Source organism: Dicentrarchus labrax, unplaced genomic scaffold (assembly GCF_905237075.1).
Source record: "Dicentrarchus labrax unplaced genomic scaffold, dlabrax2021, whole genome shotgun sequence".
Lineage (NCBI taxonomy): Eukaryota > Metazoa > Chordata > Actinopteri > Moronidae > Dicentrarchus > Dicentrarchus labrax.
The window spans coordinates 13,430,692-13,454,909 of record NW_026136724.1 but is presented as its reverse complement, the minus strand read 5'-3'; the positions used below and the strand labels follow the sequence as shown (position 1 = coordinate 13,454,909).

Sequence of the window (24,218 nt, the reverse complement as noted above, 5' to 3'; positions counted from 1 at the left end):
TATTCACTGATGTTTTTAGACCCAACCACTATTGGTATCAGAGCTCTAAAGAAAATGGTATTCACAGCTATGTGTAAAAATTGTATCTATGAATTGTTTTGTAGATATTGGAGCCAGAAAGCAAACATTAGATAAGTATAGCCTTAAGTACAGACAGCTAAAGTGAGCAGACCATCATGAAAGAGACAGTTTTGGGCCTCAGCTGTACACATGTACGAATATGCAGCCAAATGAACAAAAGCTTCACACATACATACACTGCATGGACAAACACACAGCACCACTGCAATAAAGTAATCCACAGATAGATAGCACATGTGTACAGATGTACGGCTGACAGGGAGCCTGAGGGTGCTTTGGGGAATTAAAAACATTTGTTCAATGTTTGCCATGTCAACCACATGTAAAGCTGGTGATGCTGCCATCGTGCAAATATGTACTCTGAGGCTCACACAAATGAAGCATACAGCATTTCTCCCCATTTTTCGCTTCATTTTTCTCCAGCACCCGCAAACGCACACAGTTATATCCTTTTCAGGATTTGTCTCAGATGGAGGCAAATATTCCACATTTTTGCCTATATCTGAACCTTTCATCTTCCATTTTTACTAGTTCTCATTAGTCTTAGCTTGGTTGAAAGAGAGAAAAGATTGGAGAGCGACGGATGGAGCGCAAGAGAGAGGGAGGGATAGATAGTGTTAGCAGGCTTCAAGGTAACATTTAGGTGGCCTAATTAGGACAGATCCGTTGTCAGCGGTGCTTTACCGTGATTGATGAATGATTCCTTCTTTGTTAGAGAGATGGAGAGAGACACGGGGGAAAAGAAGGAGTCACAGTGTGGAAGGAAGCAAAGAGACCTGTGTGTAGAGATAGAGTGGGGATGAGAGACAGAGGTACAGAGGTAGTGTAGCGAGAGAGTAGTTAGATGTGTGGATGTGCTGTTGAATTAAACATGAACTCCTTCATTAGGGCCAGACAAAAGGACACTCCAAATACAGATGAGGCGCAAGCTTGCATACACACACGCAGTTACACACACACACACACACACACACACACACACACACACACGCACACACACACACACACGCACACGCACGCACACACGTGGTTCCTGTTTCATCTTCATCCCCCTTTACCTTGTCAAAGACACTCTCAAAGACTTTTCCAGGGGAATATTTTCCATCCCAAGGGAAATGTGTGTGTACCAGCTTCTATTGTCTCTTGTAAGACTAAGGATAGGGAGACTTAACCCAACAAAACCCTTCTACTCTCCCATTCTCTTAAGATACTGCCTTTACCACTGCAACAGGCTGAGCATCTGTGGCTCAAAGCAGTGCAGTCATCTTTCCTTCATGGGAAAATCTAATGTGACTAGACACTGAAAAAGGATATGTGAACAAGTGAATAAAATGATTATCATAGAGGCAGGGGTTCTTTAAAAGTGTCTACCCACTGCTAATGCTGGAAAAGTTGCTGTGACATCCAACCATTATCATTAGAATACACTTTTGTTTCTCCTATTTGCTTCAGTTGAATGAAACCTCTTATTAATGGGTTCAATAAATGAATTCTGAAACAAAAGCCATACTTGCATCTATTAGTTCTTGTTCTTTTACTCATCTTTTTACCTGAATATAAAATATTCTGGCTACCACTGTGTATCCAACTATTAATCTTGACTGTGATCTATTTTCTCTAGGTGACCACCAGATTGTGCAGCTCTATCTAAAGTCCAAGGAGACAGGCCTGGCATTCGCAAATACCAGCTTTGTTTTCTACAACTGTAGTGTGCACAAGTCGTAAGTCTATGAATAGCTTAAAAAAAACAAAAACGTTGTCATTGATTCTTAAACTGTTGGAAATGTATTATATACATAAGTAAGTTGGCATATTGAGCTTCTATGCTCTAGTGTATTTGCTGCTGTTCAATACTAATTCAAAGCACTGTCTTCCCTCTCCTCTGCTCTCCATTCAGATGTCTCTCATGTGTGAGCAGTCCTTACCAGTGCCACTGGTGTAAGTACAGGCATGACTGTACCCACGACCCTCGCACATGTTCCTTCCAGGAGGGCCGAGTCAAGAAGCCTGAGGTGAGTCCCAAGTCAGGGCTAGTGATAAAAGGGGTTTACTTGATTTAAGTTTTTCTAACTTTTAAGTTGACTCCATCAGAACGCCCCTGTAGGTGCTGCTAGGAGAGTGGAACACTCAATGGAGGGTTGAGCTGTTATCAGGAGGCCCAAAATTTCTAGCAGGACCTCCACCTTTAAAGACAATCAAACTACAGCCCATTAAGATGTTTAAGAATTTGCATACTTCTTAATGCTGGCTAGCTCTAGCCGGCTTCTTCGTATTGGGCCAGCTCAGTAATAAAGCATGGTGAAATAAATTGAGGGGAAATGTTTGGCTACGTGACACTAATAGCTATCATTCTAGGTTTCACATGCAAAAAGAGTTATGTTAAAAGGACTGAGACACCTTTCGGGTGTAGTGCTTCCATCTGGCATGGTCTCTTGGCATGTCTCGCTCTTGACTGCACATCAAAGGGCAGTAGAAACTAATAAAACTGAGCCATTTTCACTTGCCCATCCCTATTCCCTGCGACAGCTTAGTCTGTGTGAATTATCAATAGTATTGGCAGCCAGTTCTATTCCCGTCGAAGCAGAGCCCACTGTAATTAGGCTGCTCTGCTGCAGAGGACAAGCCACTCACTGGATGGGGTACATTCAGTGAATGCCCCCAACCCACCCACTCCCCATCCTATGAGAAAGGTCTCACTCAGATTTAGAGTCCCTGCGACAGTGGCGGCCTTCAGGGCAGAGCAAGTAGGTAAAGGAAGGTTTGGGTGAGTGCCCATGCATGTGTGTAACCCCTGGTACAGTATATGTGTATCAGCATGCTACACGTGTGTGTGTGTGTGTGTGTGTGTGTGTGTGTGTGTGTGTGTGTGTGTGTGTGTGCGTGTGTGTGTGTGTGTTTATCTGAATACAGTTTTTCCCCGCCTGTACCCTGCCAAATCACGGTAGTTTTCAGGGGGAGGCTTTTATAGGGAGTTAGTGGCCTGTTAATCCTAGCCTGAGGTGAGCTATGATGAAGATCACTAGTGCTCATGTCTGGGTTGGCAGACGCTGCACGACGGGCAGGGACAAGCTTAGCCAGATTGCCTCCTTTGATGAGCAGTCTGCTCTCAATTGTGTTATTCCACCCATGTTTCCCCCGAGCCATTCAACCTGCGCAGATGATATTATTTTCTTTTTCTGCCTTTTCCATTATCCTTTTGAACCTTCTGCTTAGTCAGGCCCAAGCCTAAGTCTTTGCAGGTTTACTTTTCCAATTAACTCAGGGGCTGGTGGTCAATATTGACTGAGGATAATAATGTGTGAATCCTCTCCTATTGTGTTGCTGACTAAAAGAAACCATAAATAAAGGGAAGGGGATTTAGTATTTGCACATTAATGACATCCCTTTTTTTGACGTGTTGTTTCAGAAAAAGCAGGTGTTTTGCAGGCTTAATGACTTTTAATTTGCTTTTAATTAACCCCTCAAATCCAAGGTCATGTGTTTCCTTCCAGATTTTTGGTTGCCGTTTTGAATTAATAACTTAGACACACACACATACAAGCTTAAGATCATGCAGACACACGCACAACTTTTCATGGAATCATTCCCAAATTTCATGAAAGGCAACAAGTCAACTTTGCTTTGTGAAATGGGATGGCCTCTTTCTGCTGCAGATGACTTTTTGTGTACTATTACAATTAAGGGATTTCAGGCATTGATCTGAATAATCCCTTAACACTATGCTAATGATCGAGGCCAGGGAAGTCTCCCTACTGGTTGAGCTTGTTGTTAGTATGCATGGCAGGACAGAGTTAAAGCCAGGCCTGAGCGTATAGTGGGTGCCTTTTTATTCATGCCAGCAATGATATGGGCACACGGATCAGATGTTTGCCAACCAAGGCCACGTCCCTGTTTGCCCTCCACACATCTCAAGGACTTAGCCGTTCTGATGAGCCTCACTGACAAAGAACATGCATGCAGCTTCACTTGATTCCTCTGAATAAATAGCCAAAAGTTATTCCTGACCACTACAGTTGCATTGATTATAGAAAAGGCTGTGCCTGTTTACCCAATAAGCAGTGTTAGTTTACCTGCATATTTATCACTTTGTCTTACTGCATCCCACATCCATAAAGTGCACACATAGCCTCACCTAAAGCAACTGAAACGGAGGACACTTCCAGTTCTCTTTGTCTAATGAAAACCAAAGGAGGATAGTTCCCTTTCTTCTTCTTCTTCTGTCTGTCTACATCACAGCATGTGCATCACCTTAGCTGCTGCCAAGCCTTTCCCTAATATATTCAGCTTGTTGGGAGATACAAAATACACCAAGATATTAATGTTACTGAATATATATCATTACCCCTTAGCACTTCCCTGTATTTGTTACTTCTTGTCTGTGTTATGGTGATCAATGCCTGGGAGTTTATTTACCAGGAACCTATTGATGAAGTGATCAAGATAATTTTATTAAAGCAGCTAAATGCCAGCTGTAATAGCTGTTAGTTGCCAATGTTGGACAGGAATGGAAGAGAGACGTGCTTTGGTTCGATTCATAGACAAATCAATGTCATACACAGGCACTGACTGCTGAGGAGTCAGTTGAGTATTTACAGAGTGCAGGCCAAAGGGATAGGTCGAAATTCACAATGAAAGCAAATTACACAAAATGGGGGGAAATGAAAAGATGCTAAAAGTGAAAGACTGAAGTGCTTCATAATGCCATTGAACTGCTCTAGGAAAGGGATCTTTCACGGTTGCATACAACCTGGATCTTATTTTTGTTATTTCTATTGGTAATAATGTTATGAGTCACTATACGAGTTGCTGAGATCAGGAAATGAAGCTGTGTCGCTGAAAAAAAGAAACTGTAGAATTATTATCAACTAATTGTCTGTTGTAAACATCACAGTTTACAGACTAACTACTGATCTTACCATAGCTGTAGGTGAATACAGTTTTTCTATGTAATGAGGGATTATTACAGACATTTCAGGTGCACTAACTTTTGGTTTCACCTTGGAATAAAGTTTTTTAAAAATCTGGCTAAACTGTTTATAATCCAGCTGATCGTCTAAATACTTATGTTTGTTGCCCTGTCAGACTTAATTGCAGCAATTCTGGCATGTTGTCAGATTCGAGCAATTACCGTAGTTTAGTGAGTAAAATGTTATCACAACCAATAGAAATGATGACCAAAACTATTAAACCCAAGTTGTAATACTTCTAATGTTCCTTTAAGAGCAAGGACAGAGGTGCAAGGAGAGGGACCAAAAATGGCAGGAGAAAAGAGGGAGAGGTATTTAGAAGGAAAAAAACTTAAGGTGAGGACAGGACAGTGGGATAGAAACAAGGTAAGGAGCAGCAGGAAAGGAGGAAGGATGAACATAGAGCGGGAGAGTGTCTTTGCCCGAGGCTCTGTAGGAGATGATAAAACAGAGGCCAGTTAAGGGGAGTTCTTGGTAACCACAAGGGGTGTGTGTGTGTGTGTGTGTGTGTGTGTGTGTGTGTGTGTGTACGTGTACTGTATGAAAACTTAAGATCCTCTTCATCTTCACACCTTCCACTGCTATAATTATGGGCTTCTCTCTCTTTCTGTCTCACCCTCCCTCTTCCCTTGCTTCAAACTATGCCAAGGGCTTTTACATTCACAGTTCCCACTGTGCTGCCTACTCTCTGTCACTCTCCCTATCTCCACCCTTCACACCTCCCACCAGCCTCCAATTATCAGATCTAAGTAGGTCCCAGAGAAGAAAAGAAGTCAGGAAAAAGAGGAGGAGAGAGAATCAGTGAGAGGATAAGAGATAAGAGAAATGAGAAGGGTCAGTAAGCGAGATAGGACGAATAACACAGGCTGGGTGTAGAGAGATAAATGAAGGAGGGATAAAACATGAGCATCATCAGAGATGAGGTCAGGGAAAACAATGAGTAAGTGATGGAGAAAGGAAGAATGAAGGATAATTATGTAGGGAAAAAAAGAGAAGCGGAAAGTTGGTTGCCAGGAGTCAGGCTTATTATGTGGTTATGATGAGTCATGCTTTTGACAGGTACTTTTCTTTTTCTAGTGCAAGCCTTTGATTACATGACTGTAGGGCTGTCACTGAAGTTCACATCTTCACACAAAGTCACATAAACACATACATAAACTAGTCTGCTTAACATCTAGAATGTACTTTCTCGCCTGCTGTTGACCCATGCAGATGGTTTTGGTTAAATTTGTCCATGTTTTAAGATATCTTACTCAGAGTTCTCTGCCTACACCCCAATGTAATAGGGTAAAATGAAATTTCCATTTAAATAATCCATTGAACATGTTGTCATAGGGAAATAGTAAACTAGAGTGTGTTAATGAAAACTGTTAACAGTATGTATGTATATGTAGGTTAATTCAGAGTAACCTGTGCTCTGTACCTATATCTTACTTCTCCACCCCACTTTCCGCTGTCAAACAGTCAACTGTATTGAAGAGTATGGAAGAGTTGTGAATTTGAATTCTAGTATTCTGTATGACGGCGCACAGCTACAATACTGTATGTGCATATTTACGAGTATGTGTGAGTACATGTAGGATGTGGTTATTGTGCACGTATCTGTGGTTTGCATTTGCTCCACAGTTATTTATCGCACTTCAGTCGTTGGGGGTTGAGAGGGTGGGATTGGAAATAAATGCTCTGACATTAGATCAATTTAATGTTGACATATATCTTAACAGGCGACAGTGAGCATCACTGCCAACACCACCAGCATCGGTAGCCAACTAGCATATACACGTGTTTGTCCAAACCAATTTGGCCTCAGGGACTGCTGGCAATGATGACAGTGTGTTGTATCACTGTTTCTAAGTGTCTATGTATACACACAAACAGAAATATCTGAGCTAAGGAGAAAAAACACAGAGCACTGACAGTGTACACGCTTGTTTGTAGATTCCCTGCCACATTATGAATTTTTCATTGTTGTTGAAGCAAATAAGGCATCTGTTTTCTGCTTTTAAATTTTGCTGTTTCTTCTGTCACAAAACTTTAAAAAAGAGACTGAAGATTTTACTGATTTTGAACAGAATGACAGTTTGTACTTCTGGCAAGGTTGAGAGTGTGCAGTTGTTTGGGTGTGTACAATTTGTAGTAGTGGGGGAAGCCTGCTTCACAATTACAGAGCTTGGGAAGACTTTAGTTTATCGTTTTAAATAAACGTGTGTGTATGTGTGAAAGAGCGTGTTTACGTGTGACTATAAGATTATTAACCAGAGACTGCAAGGATGGGTATTTAAAGCATAACTGTAAAAAAGAAAATATGTATTCCGATGTCAGTCTTGTAAAGGGAATTGTGGAAGGTGGTAATGAAATGGTGAAATAGTGCCAACGTGTGTTTACATGTGTGTAGTCAGCGGCTGTTGGCATTTGCTTTTTGAAGTTTTCCATGACATGTTGTCATAAAAGCAGATGATGCAGAAGATGCTGTCTGGCTTTGACTTGTGGTGTTTATCGCATTCCAAGGCTGTGGTTTATTCTCTGTATGTGTATGCATACATATGTGTGAATACACTCACATGTCAGTGCGTGTTAACCTTGAATCTGCTTGCATGTGCAAAGTGTAGTTTCTGGGATTTAGGGTTTCAAACACTTAAGTGCATTTTAGCTGTGATGCTCTGTGTGACAGTGTGTGTGTGTTTGTATGTGTGTGTGTGTGTGTGTGTGTGTGTGTGTGTGTGTGTGCGCATGCACAATCATATCACCTCATCACCATATCCCACTATCAGTATAGATCCTCAAGATTCAGCTTTAGTTGCCGGGTTAAGTCATACCCCAGTGCTTCCCATGCCTTAATTTCCACAAACCAGATCAAATGTATTGTCCCTATTGTTCATGTGTATTAACTGGAAGAGATGTGATTAAAAATGGATTGCATCTCTCTTTGCTCTCCCACTCATTTTCGTTCTCTAAATACGACCCTTCGTTCTTAAGAAAATGAGATTTGGGAGAGCAAACACACATGCACCACCTCTTCCTTCCTCTCCTCCACCACTGAACTCACTCACCCTGTTTGTCATTTATCTATAATGACTTTGTGAATAGTGTCACAGAGCTTTCCCCTCTCTCTCACCACGCAGCCACCCAGTCAGTCACTCAGCCTAACCCAATCAAGTGGCTTTTAATGAACTTCAAACAAGTGTTATCACCCAGTTCAACGTGCGCTATGCTCCACTCCCCCCCCAGCTCCAACCATGCGGGGGCTCACCTTATCTTCTCTCCTTCTTTTCACCCTCTTTCCTCCTGCCTCTTTGACATGCTAAAGCTCCTCCTGTCGCATATGCTTAATGGTATTTTTTTGCTTCTTTCACTCACTCTGTTCTTTTGTTGTTCCTCTCTCATTTTGCCTATTTCGCTTCCTTTCTCTATCTAGCACTTGTCAATGGAAACATGAAACAGTTTAGGGAAGTGCTGTTCTCTATCTTTACCCTCCTTTACTTCCCTCCATACCTCTCACTTCTGCTTGTCAGTCACCTATTTTTGCCATTGCCTTTTCCCCCACTTGTTCTATCTGTCTTCTGTGTCTTTTGTTTTCTCTTCTCTGTCCATCTCTTTCCCTATCCACACCTGTCCTCCTCCCCTTTCCTCCCCTTTCCTCTCATCTCCTCTTACTCCTCTTAATCTTTCAGGCAAGTAATAGGTGCTCTAAATTTAGGCAGCTACTAACACCTGAATTGATTGGCTGTTAATTTTAGACCTCCAATTGCTAAGTGACTCATCTCTCTCTCTCTCTCTCTCTCTCTCTCTCTCTCTCTCTCTCTCTCTCTCTCTCTTTCTCTGTCTTTTCATTGTTTTCAATTTAATATGCTTTTAATGGCATGAATGTTAGAAACAATTATTGCCAAAGCGTTCATAATTTGAAAACAACAACAAACACAGTTCTAAAAAATAAATACAATTAATTAAGAAAACCAAAGTCCATTAAGAATACATTTCATAACAATACTATTCATTAAATACAATACAATAAGTAGATTAATAAAAACAACAAGAAAATACTAGGAAAACAAAGTGTGTGTGTGTGTGTGTGTGTGTGTGTGTGTGTGTGTGTGTGTGTGTGTGTGTGTGTTCGTTCCTTATGTACAACAATATATTGATTTGTTTCATTCAGTAATGATATTTTAATATTTAATATTTAATACAGTTTGTTTGTGATCAGTGACGTATTTTCTTCAGGAACACAACAACCAAACTGAAAGCTCTCATCCTGTGAATAATGACGATGGAGTATCTATTGAGTTGGCCCTTCACTCCCAGTGAATGTGAGCAGGTCCTAGGACTGTCTAATCATGAGACTCAGTTGATATCAACCCAATAGGAACTATCACAAATACAAGCACTTAAACACTGAAAACAGTACACAATGAAGTGGCTATTTCATTCAATTAAACCAGTGTTGGTAAAGTACTGTCCTGATGAGATGTGAGTGTTGATGGAAAAGGTGTGTACTTCTAATAACGCTCAGGGGGAAAATTACTTTACAGGATCTCTTTGAGTAACAATAATCTAATTGCAGTTATGCATTAAACCTAGTGATGAGACTTGTACTTACACACTATCCTTCCTTGTCTTTTTAACTCTCTTCCAGGGGTGTCCCCAGTTGCTGCCCGCAGATAGGATCCTTGTGCCAGTCAATGTGGTAAAGCCGATCACCCTTCGGGCAAAGAACCTCCCCCAGCCCCAGTCTGGACAGAGGGGGTATGAGTGTCTGCTGACCATCCAGGGGAATGAGCACAGAGTTCCTGCCCTGCGCTTCAACAGCTCCTCAGTGCAGTGTCAAAACACATCGGTGAGGATGAGTGTGTGTGTGTGTGTGTGTGTGTGTGTGTGTGTGTGTGTGTGTGTGTGTGTGTGTTCGTTTTTACTTGCTAGATTATGTGTGGTATCATCATTGACCACCGCCCACCCACACACTAACACAATCTCTATAAAAACGTCCCGTTTCTATAAAGTTTGCCTATAAAAGTGACCATAATATTTTTTCAATCACACACATAAAGCCACACACTCTGATTCCAGCTGAAGGTTTTTCCTCTTGTAGCTAGACAGTGGGTAGATGAGACAAGAGCCTGACTTTGTCTCTCCTACGCAACCATCCCTGTGATCATGATCCATTCACTGACTGAATAAGATATTGACAGCAATGAAATACTAGCATGAAAAAGGCTTTATGCTGGTCTTGATGCTAATCATCTGTTGATACAATAACATCTCATCTTCCTGTCTATCTTCATCATTCTAAGTGTTTGTGTCAGCGTCTGTGGGATTTGTGTGTGTAATCACAGTACAATCCAAATATTGTACTTTGATTGAGCAGTGAAGGAGGGAAACTGTAATTTAGCGGAAAATTATGATTCTAGCACCAATCCTCCATGCTGCTACTTTTACAGAAGCAAATGAAAAATAATCTCGTCTTTGAAAACTCCCTGTGTGTTAGTGAATTAGGTGTGTGTGTGAGTTCATGTGTGTATTCACTGTGTCTAAAGCCACCTGTTGATGATGTGTTTTGCATTAAAAGGAGTATTGTGATACCAGAGTCTTTTGGACTTAAGAGATAATAGACAGTTTAAAGTAGCTCAACAGCTTCCCTCTCTCTCATACTGACTTCCCCGACTCTACCTCATTCCCTCCTTCCGGTTGCCATGGTGATAGTATTTCTATGATGGGATGGAGATGAGCAGTCTTCCCGTGGAGCTGACCGTCATCTGGAACGGAGATTTCAGCATAGACAACCCCGCCCACAACAAAGGTGAGCTTGCACATAGCATGTGCACACTCAAGAGCACGTACGTGTACACACTTGTGTGTGTGTGTGTGTGTGTGTGCGCGTGCTTGCACATGCGCTCACACATACACACACTTATGAATCCATATCAGCTCTTTCCATAGTTCTCACAGTATCGTAAGAAACCATACACATACACTGCAGAGTCAACAGTGTCTTATGAACTCTCACTTTGCGCACACATATAGACACAAACACACAAACACATATTAAAGCCACTGCCTCCCTATTGTTGCCCTTGGAGCCGGTCTCCATGGCAACAGGCGGGCGGTGTGCTGAGGTGCAGCATCCTTCCCCTGATGTTTCTATGTAGAGTGGTTAACTTTAACACATCCTCTCTTACGCTTTCCTTCTGTACGTCTGTCTTTCCTCTCCCGTCTCTCTCCATTTGTCCATATGTCTCTCCTACACTTCACTGTTCTCTGTCTTCCGAACTCTCTAAATTCCGTCTTCTTGCCTCCTCTCAAATATTATTATTTCTTTCTCTTATTTGCTCTGTCAACACCTCTCTGGGAGTTTGGCAATCTATCCATCTCTGTCGCAACTGCCTCTCTCCTCCCTTCATTTTATTTTTCTCATCTCAGCAATTCAATGTGCTTTACTGGCATACATTTAGGCAGAGCAGTAGTGGAAAAACATATAGACACATCTGAACAAAATAATGTTCATAAATAACCAATAATAACAAAAAATTAACTGAAATGATTAATCTAAATAATGATACATAATATGATATACTAATTATTAATTATTATAATTATTATCCCTGGCTGGATTTGCTGACAGACAAATAGGTGCTGTATAGCATATGCTATATTTCACTGCCTCTCATTTTTTTCTGTCCAACTCTCCATCTACTTACGGTATATGTGGAATGACAGCTCAGTGCTGAATTTTTAAGCACTGAGCTGCTGAGCTTGATTCAGTTTGGCCACTGGCAATCCACCTCTGTGAGTGATCCATGCTGGTGCAGGAAAACAGCAGCATGCTGGGGGTTGTAGTTCTCTGACAGGAAAACGACTCATTTTAACCAAAGGCAGCGGAGTCAGTCATAAGAAACGTATTGTTAAAATGTGGATGAAATGCCAACATGACACAGTGCTGTAAGGCAAAGTTTGTACAGTGTTTGTGTGTGTTTGTGGTTGTGTGCATGTGTGTCTCAGGCAAATACAGAGTACAAAACATATCCTTGAGCATAAATGTAAAATCAGAAAAGAAACAAAAATTAGAGAAATGGAGGGAAATGCTTGAACTAGAGAATCCTCCTCTATCCTCCTCCTACCTTTGTTTGCCTGTAGAGGAAGCTGCTCCTAGGGCATCATTTGATGGACAGATCACACATGCATCTAATGGCAATTAAAAAGAAAATGGCTGGCCCGTTGCCATGGAGATGATATGTTAAATCTGTGGTGGGTGAGCAGAGGCGAGAGGCAGTAGTGTAGGAAACTCAAAGAGAGAGGGAGGGAGTGAGGGAGAGGGAGTATATAGAGATGATGATGATAGATGAAGAGATAATGAGACAAAGATATCAACGAATGTTGCTCTCAAAATGTTCAGTTTGTCGTTCGCATATTCAAACAGCAGCTGACAGACATTGAGAGATTTGGGTAAACAACCAAAATTTTAGTTTTGAAGTGTTTGTCCATCATTTTCGAGGCACAAAATAAATTTGCATGCATTTGCTGTTCTGTAATCATTTGTACAAAGGTTTCTCACTTGAGTTCTCCACTCTTTCTCCTTTTGTCGTTACCTTCTTCCCTTCCTTCCCCCTTGTTTTCTTTCCCTCCTTCTCTCTGCTTCTTTCCTCTCTCCTGCACAGTCCATCTGTACAAGTGCGACGCCCAGCGTGGAAGCTGTGGTTTGTGTCTGAAGGCAGACCCGCTGTTTGGGTGCGTTTGGTGTAAAGGAGAGAACCGCTGCACCCTCAAACAACACTGCCCCCACCCTGAGAACCAGTGGCTGGAGCACAACGGCATCAACAGCAAGTGCACCCACCCACGGATCACACAGGTGGGACACGTACCAGGACACACATGCAGTACATACTTTGCACATGAGCACCTATATGGGCAAAGCAATGCCAACATTAATGTAAGTCCATTTTCATTCCACGGCCATACATATACACATAATTATAGTGAACTGATGGGAATGCACTTATGCTCATCACCTTCAAGATAGTGTTGGCAGTTGATCATTTTAACATAGGCTGTAAGTCACCACCAGATAGTCAGTCTGACAGCATTTGTGAAGAACTATATATTTTACAGTGCAGTAACACATTTTTCTTATCAAAGGTTTGAACTATAATCATATATTTGAATCACAGCAATCATTTGAATATGCCTTTTTAGATGCCATTTCTCAAAAATGTTTATTTAAATTTACTCCTACTTCAATGTGAACATACAAACAGTTAGGTAGTCCTGGGTAGTAAGACATAGAAAGAGACAAATCATCCCCACTCTTATTAGTTATCAATCACCTCTGGGCAGATGTTCACGCAAACCCCCACTTAACCCAATGTGCTCCTGAAAACCGCAGACACCATGTGAAGCAAATAGACTTGACCTGTACAAAACATATAAAAGGGGCAATAGCAGAGTGGATAAGGGTCAGCAAGATGAAGGATAAGAGGATACAAAGGAAAGATGAATGGAAAGATGCCCAGATAAAGGGAGAGGAGGATGGATTGGGTTCACATGAAAGAGAGGTGGTGACTGATGGGTAGACTTAGCCAGAATAGAGTCACATGAGGCTGAAGGGGTGAGAGAAGACCCCAACACCCCTCCCCATTTCCCAGTGATAGATATGATGGAAGGTCATCTCTGCATCCTTTTTCCCGATGAGGAGTTAGGAGCAGATGGTGACTGACTAGAGATGAAGGAATGAAGCAAAGACTGGATAAAAAAAAAGACAGGAGGGGAAATCCCCTTTGGTGTCCTGGGGAGTGATGGCTTTGAATGGTTACAGCAGAATTTCCCAATTTTTCCTGGATTTTTTTCTGAATAAAGTAAAGGAGTGCTGTCAGAGGAAGATAGACACAGGAGAGAGAAGTCTGGAAGAATGGATACTGAGGACATAAGCTTCTACAAAACAGGGGCCTTATTTACCTTACTTATCTCACTCAGTGATAACCCCGACCATTGTGATTATTTTTAACAACTCTTGTGGAAGGTAATGTTATATTTTGTCCCCCATTGCACTTATTAAACAGTCTGTATCAGTAAGGTGCACTCAATCATTGCTCCACTCTAGTGTTTGTCTTCACCCCGAGCAGTGGATTTATTCCTGGAGATGGGCCCTGTATTTCTCCGTACATCCCCGAGGCTGCAGCAGGGACATATTGCAGCCTTCTCACGTCCCCCATAAAAACTGTCAGTGGGTGAGGAGTGAGGACTTTTCCAAGACGACCGGGGCCCTAATGCATTCTAATACGCTTCATTATAATGACATCTCCTATCAACAATATGAGAGAGGGAGACTCACATAGAAAGATGGAAAGAGAAAGGGGGAGAGAGAGAGAGAGAAGTGATTAAGCGTTTGCCTCTACCCAACCGTCAATTATCTTGTCAAAGTCACAAATCTAATCAACGCCTCATTGCGTTTCTCTCTCTCTCTCTCTTCCATTCTTTAGCTTGTTCCTTCTCCTTGACTATTTCTCTTTAAGTCTTCCTCCTTCTCCATCCTCCATATTTGCTAATAATTGGAGAGCCACGATGCATTGTGTGCAATCTTTTTAATTGCATGTATTGTAGCCCCATTCCCACAGGGCTCTTTTTTCCATTAAGATATCAGCAGGGAGTCTTATTAATCAGAGACATTGAACCGTACAATAACGATATCTCTCACATGGCAGCCACAGGACTTGTGTTGTGCATGACCTGGCTTCAGCGTGCCTCTGTCATTTGACTGGCTAGTTCCTTTCAAGCACAGCTACAGTAGTTCAATTTGTTCTAGTTTGCTTCTTTGAAAAAAAATCAAATGGCCAAATTGAAATAGTTTGATGGCACATGTGGTAGTAACATAAGGATTATCAACAAGCAAGAGCTTCAAGCCATAAGATAAAGCCACACTCACGCAGCATTCCTGTGAACACCGCAGGGGGTCACACAGCCTACTATAAACTGAGAAGCATTGAGAGTCCCAGCCTCAATGAAAATCCTTGGGATCACTATTTTTCAGGGCAATGGTGACACAGCACCATTAAAGCTGCGTCCCTGTCTGCAGCATGCAGCATGGAGGCAGAGACAGATAGGAACAGACTATTCTGTGTCCGTCTCTAACATCCATCCGTCTGTGCCGGCCTGATGATGTGTGTGCACACACACACACTCTCGTTGGCCGAAAAGTAATTGTGTGAGTAAAGTGCTGATGGATGTTGGAACCGCCTCATCAACAATGAGAGATGCTACTGATAAATCAAAGGACACTCTGATTACTGCAAAGATGTCACCCAATGCCAAGTTTTAAGTTAATCTTATGTAATATATTGTTGTGGTTTTCACTGAATACAGGATTGAGAAATGACAATCCCTTGACCCTGAGTCTTGACCTCTTAGCTGTCACTGAAGCTGTTATTTTGTCATTTATTGTTTCTTTTCTGCTGCTGTCTCTTCCGTCCTCCTACCCTTCAGCAAAGTAATTTTTTTATGAGTTATATAATGTGTGAACAGAAAAAAGTTAATACTTATCCCAAAAGAATTTGAAAATAAATATATAGCTATCATTGACCTGTTTGTCCTTCTACACCTGAACCGTCTATATTGCTTTTGCAGAAGAACCAAAACACTAAGAAGTAAGAACACTGGAGACTGGCTGAGCACTAACACTCTTAATCTCATTTGGGAAGTTATCATTTTGGGTAAAATATGCTTGAATAGGAGTTCATTATCAGATGCTAGTTAACAAACATTCCTGCTTTGCCACTACTCTAGGAAGCTTTTTCATGATAACAATACTTTATAAATTGAATATGCACTGCTGTGGCTCTTCCAAGACACACTACTTTCAGATAAAGTTGCAAATAAATTTGTAATTTAAAATAATGGCCTATAAAGCTAAAGAATGAGATCTGTTACAGTATGGACAAGGGGTTGAGAGACATGTTGCAGCTAATAGGTAGAGAGAGAAACAAACTGAGTGGCGTCACTTTTACTCATCTACAATTTTCACATCTAAAATTAACTGGGGGGTTTAATTAAATGGCCTCTGATCTTCTTCTGCCCAGTCACGCCATATATTGTTAGTAAAATGCTTTGTTTAAAAATCTTATACTCATGGTTCAAGAAAACAAAATCACATCTCCAAAATCATCAGTCTTAATTTGATTTTCAACAGATAACCCCTCTACGAGGTCCCAGGGAGGGCGGCACACTTGTGACTATCCGTGGTGAGAATCTGGGACTGGAGTTCAGAGAGATTCAGGATAATGTGAAAGTGGCTGAAGTGGATTGCACCCCCATACGCGAGGGCTACATCCCTGCTGAACAGTAAGTAACATTTTACACTAATGACCGAAAATAAGTTGCAGCAAGTAATAAGTAGCCTATCCTCACCTAGTCCTCATTTACATTCCTGCAGAGCAGTAAGCCATTTGAGGTAGCAGCTATTAACAGCACATATACTCATAATAACAGGTGATAATGAGCTTTGGTGTACAGGAAATCATTGTTTTGTCAACCAAAATCTACATAATATAGAGACATAATATAAGAGTAAAGTCTCTTTCCAGATGCACTGGAACCATATGGGGAAGTCAAACTATAATTTGGTACAGCAGCAAAGCTAAATCATGTATTCAGCGTAATTTTTCTGCTCTCCCTTCACTTGCCCATTGAAAGCACTTTGACCACAGCTGAGCACTTCATGCCCTACAGGGAGCTTGACACTTGAGTCACACACAGATACAACACTGTGTTACCTGTGTTACCCACACGACAGAGCCATAACAAGTCAGCACGACCAACTGATCATGAGTCAGAGTACTCACCTCAGGGTGTTTGTGTGCCTGTATGTGTAATGCAGCAAAAGAGAAGGTGAGTGACTAACAGAGAGAAAGAGAGAGAGAGACTGTGACATGACCAGTAAACTAATGCTAAATTGGCCTAATCCGTAGACCAGAAAAAATTGGAGTTTGATTTAACTACAAGTCACAGCGGTGCACATAGAGTACAAGAGACTTGTATGTGTTCTGCTGTGGGCAGCAAAGAACAACTCAGGTCTCAATATTTTATAGTAACACGCGCGTGCACTCACACACACAAGCACACATAGTCCTATAATCACTTTAGAAAGTTCAGGAGGTTACATTTAGTTGACATTTGAGTTTAATCCAGAGCTTTGGTTCCTTGCAGGTGCCGTCCATCAAATTATTTTAAACTAGTTTAAAGTTGGCTTATCAACAGACCCAGTGCTTCTTCTGCTAAGAAAGTAAGTTGTGTGCCAGCACTTTCTAAGCAAATGCTGACCCAGCAGAAGAGGAAGCTGTATTTGAGGTCATATGTAAAAGGATAGAGACTTTTTTCCTTTTCTGCCGCAAGTTGCCAGTATGCAGGAGGTGAAGTTGCTGCCCAATAATACATTATTTTATTGGGGTTTTAACACAGGACAATTCTTATTACATAATCTGCTCTGCATTTACTAGAAAGGCGAATGGCAGCAGGTTTTTGTATAGGCATTTTTGTGTGTGGTATATATGCATTTGGGTATATCTTTATATGCATTTTCTATATTTTTTTGCTTACATATTTCATAATTATGCCAATGTGTGTTTCCAGGATTGTGTGTGAGATGGGTAAAGCAGAGAAGAGCCAGTATACTGGTAACGTGCAGGTCTGCGTCGGGGTTGGAGAATGCAGACCAGAATTCATGGCAAAGTCCTCCAAGTACTACTATTTTGTGGTAAGTCTATACTTTTGGAGAGTTCCCTCTCACTATTTGATGTTTAAAAAGACTCCCAGATGATGGATTCATTCCATACAGTATTTCGCCCATATGAGCAGGAAGGCACCCATGCAGCATATGTCACCCTCTGCATGTTAGCACCTTGCTGGTTGCCAGTCCGTGTTCTCACCTACTGTGTTAATACTTTATGTACATGTTGATTTTCCCATATATTTGGCTGTGATCCAACATGGTGCGGTCTCCCTCTCAGCATTCTCATGCACTGGGAAACACTGATGGTTATAAAAACATTTTTCTGACGTGAACAAAGAAAACGCAGACGTTTTCTTTCAAGGCTCCGTTTGCACACAATTAGTCAGCATCAGTCGCACACACTCGCACACTCTGAAATAAATTTGCAGTTGTTCCCATTATGTACTCGTTTTATGCAGTGATATCATTTTTACTGCCATCCATTAATGTGCGCTGGCCGAGGTTTATTTCTCAATGGGGTCCCCATACAGGATTATATGATGTTAGGTCTAGATGTCATACCACACAGCAGGCTGGAGATGAGATTATAAGAAGGCCAAATGAACTGGAGGAGGATTTACTTTATACCCAGCTACCAGTGGACTACATCAGGTGCTGCAATGTCACTTTAATTTGAAAGCTTTCCACCACAGTATAGTGTATGTACAGTATTAACACTGAGAGGCCTTTTTACAACGAGAATACTCATTCTGTAGAGTTTTGTCTGAGGCCCACAGCATATTAAAAAAAACTTGTAGTCCAGTCATATGGGAACAAGTTTGTGTTTCAATCTCAGTTTTTTTTTAAATGCTTTACCTGTTATTGAGGTAGAAACAGTGTTTAGTTATGAATAGGGGAAGGATAAAGACCTTTCATTGTATATTGTTCAATAAAACATACACCACTTGTTAAAGTAATGTGAGTAGACCATTATAGTGTAGCTGAATCAAATCAGAAAGTTAAACATTTAGATTTATTTGCATACATTAAAAGAATTTAACAATGCAAACACAATTTTTTGTCATATTTTCCTTTTATTTATTTCCTGGATTTCAATCATTTTGCCCCATATGTTTAATACTGGGTATTTAAAGCAGTTAAGGGTGTTGAGCATTTATTAATTTTTGAGCCTTAGAATTTCACTGTTATGCATAATTTATTTTCCCATTATTATTAACCTTGATTTCACCCTCTGATTGACTTGTGACCTTTCAACCTCTGCCCTTTCTCCAGATCCCAAGGATTATCAACCTCAAGCCCAGCCGTGGGCCAGTCTCTGGGGGAACCATTGTCAACATCACTGGCAGCCACCTTGATGCTGGGAGCAATGTGTCAGTCATGTTTAAAGACCAGCCATGCACTTATCTGAGGTTAGTGGAGAACAATCCAGAGCTGATCCTGCCAAACACACTTAAACAGTCAATTAAAAGCTCAGTCAAGAGTGTTAGTCAAACTACAAGTAGTAAACCCACCTGACAGTTCTCAGATCAACCAATCAATTAAATGTCATGGAAGAAAAAAGATGTGGTGAAAGCATGTCTTCTTTTTTTATTAATAAAATCATTTTCTCTCATCTGTTTTGCATTAAATCACTGGAAAAAGACTATAGTATTATTGTAATCCACCACTTAACACTGATCAATGCGCAATTCCAAGTTCAGTCAATAAACTATCTATCCATGTCTGCTCAAGCAACCATTCAACAAGTCTTAAATATTAAATTAATATTGGTTTTTGAATCGTTTAATACTGTGATAAACAACAAGAGAGATGACCCATGAGTGTCTACACAATGTTGGATAAAAATCTATATTAGGTAACTGTACTGTCTATAACTAACTAATTCAACTAATTTTTCATCGTCCTATCATCTCTTTAGGAGGGGTGGGCAGTGGCTCACTTGCAGAACCCATGCTTCCTTGCATGGCTATGGAAACGTGTCTGTGTCTGTGAGCATAGACAAGGCTCATCTCCAGAAAGACCTGCGGTTTGAGTATGTGGAAGATCCCACCATCACCAAGATAGAGCCTGAGTGGAGCATCTACAGGTATGGTACAAGGGCACATTTCAGTCAGTTATCTTTTTTGTGGAGAGAAATATCCCTGCAAAGCAGACACTTGTCAGAAACAGACACAAATTAATGAGAAATGATGCAACAAATAAGGCTGTTTTAACCATCTAAACAGGATAATTTACATGAAAATTTACAGCAGCATAATTTTGCACCAGCACTGTCCAAGCATCAATATCACTCCCACTGAGTAATTTTATCACCATCTGTCAAAACAATCTGAACTGCCCTTTTAACCTTGTTGTCAATCTTCTCTTTCTCGCACACACAGTGGATATACCCCAGTGACAGTGACAGGAACTAACCTGGACATCATACAGACCCCACTCATCAGAGCCAAATATAACAACCATGAGACACTCAATGTAAGTGATTGTAAACACAAACAAAGAAAATCCAAGGTCCTCAAGGAGTACTTTTTTGTTATGTTTTTTGTTACACTTTTATTTGACATCTTTATTTGCTTTGATCCTTTGGTCAGAAATAAACACACATTTATATACAGTATACACACAAAACACACACACACACACACACACACACACACACACACACACACACACACACACACACACACGCCCATGCACAAAGTCAGGGAAATATCTTCCACCAGTATTTTTAAGTCCATAACTTCCCTTTTCAGCTAGATGTCCCAAAGGAAGTCCGCCATAGTGAATGTCAGAGTAATTTTCTTTTTTCCAGAGCATGACTAAATGCCTCAGTGCCACTTTTAGGTAAATGGGTCAAGGAAAAACCTCAGAACACTGAGAGGGCGCTATGAAAATTAACAGGTTGCAGTTGAATTAATCGAGAATGATGTAATTCCTCTCCACACCTTTGTAACAATAGAGACGTTTTGACACTGAACTAAAAACCACAAAGATTGCCCCTTATCAAGTTCGTCTACCATCTATTCACCCTTTCACCCAGGGGAGGATAGATAAAGCTATACAAGGGTCTCTGTGATCTGATTGAAAGAAGAGGGAGTAACAAAAGGCAGTAATGCTATCTTCATGGTCCATTTGAGCATGACCTTGCACTACGTTTAACATCTGTGCTCACATATGCCTGTACAGGGCATTGTATCTCCTGCTACTGTACAGACAGTTTGTACTTTGAACCAACATGAATTAAATGTTTCCCCACGTCTCACTTTCTCAGTCTGACACAGCTCAGTTTTGCAGTGAATGAGAGAAAAACAAAAATAAACATCCAAAGCATTTTCAAGCAACATTTGTGCACAGAGAGGAGGTTTTTTTTTTTTTGGCAGTAACCTTTCTCTGTCAGCGCAAGATCTATGGCAGTGATGTCCCAAAGACCTTGCAGGATTTGTCAAGTTTGATGTTCAAGGAGCCAATTAGAGTGACAACAATAGTGTGAAAAGGCTGTGTGGCAGAGAGGTTACTGCGGAAATGTGAAATGTCTGTGAATGAGACGGAAATGTCTGTGAATGAGACCTGTGCTGGTGGTTGATTTGTCAATGCCCGGACAGACAGAGAGGAATGGAGATGTTAGAGGGATATTGGAGGGCGTGTGCCATGACAATGATAGATCGGACAATCTGCACTTGTGTATATTACTAGCTGAGAGGTATGAATAAAGAAGAAGAATTTAAATCACATAACGTGTCAAATGACCAAAAACACCAGAGCAAAGACAGAAAAACACAAAACAAGAGACACTGTAATTGAGCAGTAAAGTGCTATAGAAACAGATAAGTGACAGAATAAGAATGTGTCAAAAGAAGGAAGAAAAGATCACAGAGAAGAATAACAGGATAAGGAATAAATAAGTGAGAGGGTGGGGGTGTCTTTCTGCAGGGTAATGAAGGAAGGGTAAGACCTAGTTGTCACACCTGAAGCTTCACACATCAAAGCCTGATTGTGGTGAGACTACACATGCTCTTTATCTGTCCTTCATTTGGTGGCTTTCTATAAGGAAAATACTCCCAACAGGTTCTTCTTTGCACTTTTTGAAACAGAGGAGCTTCCAGTTTGAATTGAGTCTCCAGTGGTAGCTTAGTGAAACCTGTGACATAAAAGATTCCCACTAACTGTTGATGGGATGTCTTGGCATATTGTAAAATTAGTGCATGTTCAAGTGCCAGTTGTTGTCTTTAGTTGCAAGGATTTATTATAATATTATAATATAAATAATTATGTTGAGATCCAGCTATTAAAAATTATATAAATAATGCAGACTGATGAAAAAATGAAGCATAATTTTCTGTATTTATATTTTTGTTTCAATTTGTATTTCTCGGCTTCCGCTAAGCGCTCAATTTCTTGTGCACAAGATATGTTCATTCATGCATAAATATAACTCCCATCTCTGTCTGTCTTCTGCCAGTTTTGCCAGGTGTTGAGCCCGACATCCATGCTGTGCCAAGCCCCAGAGCTGTCAATCAGTCTGGCCAGGCATCAAGAGGTGCCTGAAAGACCTGATGAGTTCGGCTTTAAACTGGATGATGTGCAGGCTCTGATGGCACTCAACAACACCAATTTTATCTACTACCCAAATCCCGAGTTTGAACCACTCAGTGTGTCTGGGGTGCTGGAGCTCAAACCTGGATCACCCATTATACTGAAGGTAAGAGGGTAGTTATCACACACACTTACTTACAATTAGTATTGATAGCAGCTTATTGACTTCTGGTGGAATTGTACTACCTACTCCATGATCATATGAGCGTTGTTTGCATTTGACAGAATTCTGCTGTCCAAATTAATGATTCATTCATTAAAAACTAGCAAATAAAGCAGAACATGTGTGAAACAAATTATTATTAAAAATAAAAATAATCAGCATGTGTTGATGACTGTATGTAAGACTATCGGAAACAAATCCAGTGTCATATTAACAGTAAAAGTAGCTCTGCCTATACTAATCATATATATATATCCGTATTGCAGATCATAATGTAGACTATTTAACCATTTATTACCCATACCTTTAACAATACAAACTCTAATTATGCATAAATTAATTCCTACAGGGGCGGAACTTCCTTCCACCGACCAATAGTGGTAATGGAAAGCTGAACTACACAGTTCTGATTGGTGAGAAGCCCTGCATGTTAACAGTGTCAGAGACCCAACTGCTCTGTGAGTCACCCAACCTGACGGGACGACACAAGGTCCTGGTGAGTGACACAGCACATGCTTACAAAGACAAGAGAAAGAGACACACACACACACACACACACACACACACTGACAGAGTCACATGACAGATAGGAAGACCATGGTGGAGGAGAAAGCAGACAGACCTACAAATCGATTGACTGTGTGACAGACAGACAGACAGGCATTCCTCATGTTGCTTTCTATCCATCTTCTTGTCCACTTCGAGACAGACGACTCTAATCCAATCAGCTGTGTGGTTCCTGTTACTGCCCACAAGCAGACAAAAGACAAACAAATAAGCCTTCAATAAGAAGGATTAGGGCCCCGGCAAACTCAATAAAGATTCCATTTGTGGTTTTAAGAGGGACCACTTTGAACAAAACGCTTCCTGACGTTACCACCTGAACCATCATAGACAGAGAGGGACACATTACTGTAAAACAGTTAGTAGATGCACAAATAAACAAAATTGTTTACACATTTGAATTGCAAATCAATATGTCTGACAGTTTTGACCGGGATTTTAAAGAGAGAGAAATGCTTCTTGGACCTAAAAGTGAATATTACGTTATGGTTCATACATATTTGTGATATGTTTTACCTTGATGAACACCATACTTCCTTGTGAGTTTGATTGCCACTCTATTTCTCATATCCACACAAGATGCTAACATATGGCCCTTCTTTATGAAAACCTTTTAAGGAAGTAAAATGTGTATTTATGTGCATGCAGTAATTAAAACAGGCCTCTTTATCTTTCACTATCACAAGGCACGTGTGGGTGGTAGCGAGTTTTCCCCGGGTGTGGTACACATCACGTCTGACAGCCCACTCAGCAGCACGGCAATCATTGGCATTGCTGCAGCTGGTGCCTTGCTCATCCTTTTCATCGTGGTGGTACTCATTGCCTACAAGCGCAAATCTCGTGAGAGTGACCTGACCTTGAAGAGGCTGCAGATGCAGATGGACAACCTTGAGTCACGTGTGGCTCTGGAGTGCAAAGAGGGTAAGAGGTTGATGCTGACGTGTGTAGTAGGTTATATGGATTTGCTGCCTTGGACATATTCAAAACTTTTTAAATCATTGATTTACTCTATTTAAAGAAGCACACTCATTCAGAGCAAAATGTCAAATCTCAGTGAAAGTACAAAAATTCTTTTCTATGTATAACTTTGTTAAGAATACTAAAAGTTGATTATGGGATCAATATGTTGGGAGAAGCTCATCAA

General features: G+C 40.9%; 1 protein-coding gene across 2 annotated transcripts in view; it reads left to right on the top strand.

The window, feature by feature from the left end:
* Positions 1-24,218, top strand: part of plxna4 (plexin A4) — a 227,703-nt gene that overhangs the window by 167,465 nt on the left and 36,020 nt on the right. Inside the window, exons 8-20 of one of the 2 annotated variants that reach the window (XM_051391941.1) lie at positions 1,703-1,802; positions 1,979-2,093; positions 9,679-9,879; positions 10,743-10,839; positions 12,695-12,885; positions 16,216-16,367; positions 17,655-17,778; positions 19,027-19,163; positions 19,673-19,840; positions 20,136-20,229; positions 22,214-22,453; positions 22,860-23,006; positions 23,761-23,995. In XM_051391941.1, the coding sequence (XP_051247901.1) occupies positions 1,703-1,802; positions 1,979-2,093; positions 9,679-9,879; positions 10,743-10,839; positions 12,695-12,885; positions 16,216-16,367; positions 17,655-17,778; positions 19,027-19,163; positions 19,673-19,840; positions 20,136-20,229; positions 22,214-22,453; positions 22,860-23,006; positions 23,761-23,995 (2,001 nt within the window). The other variant, XM_051391943.1, reaches the window with a different exon arrangement.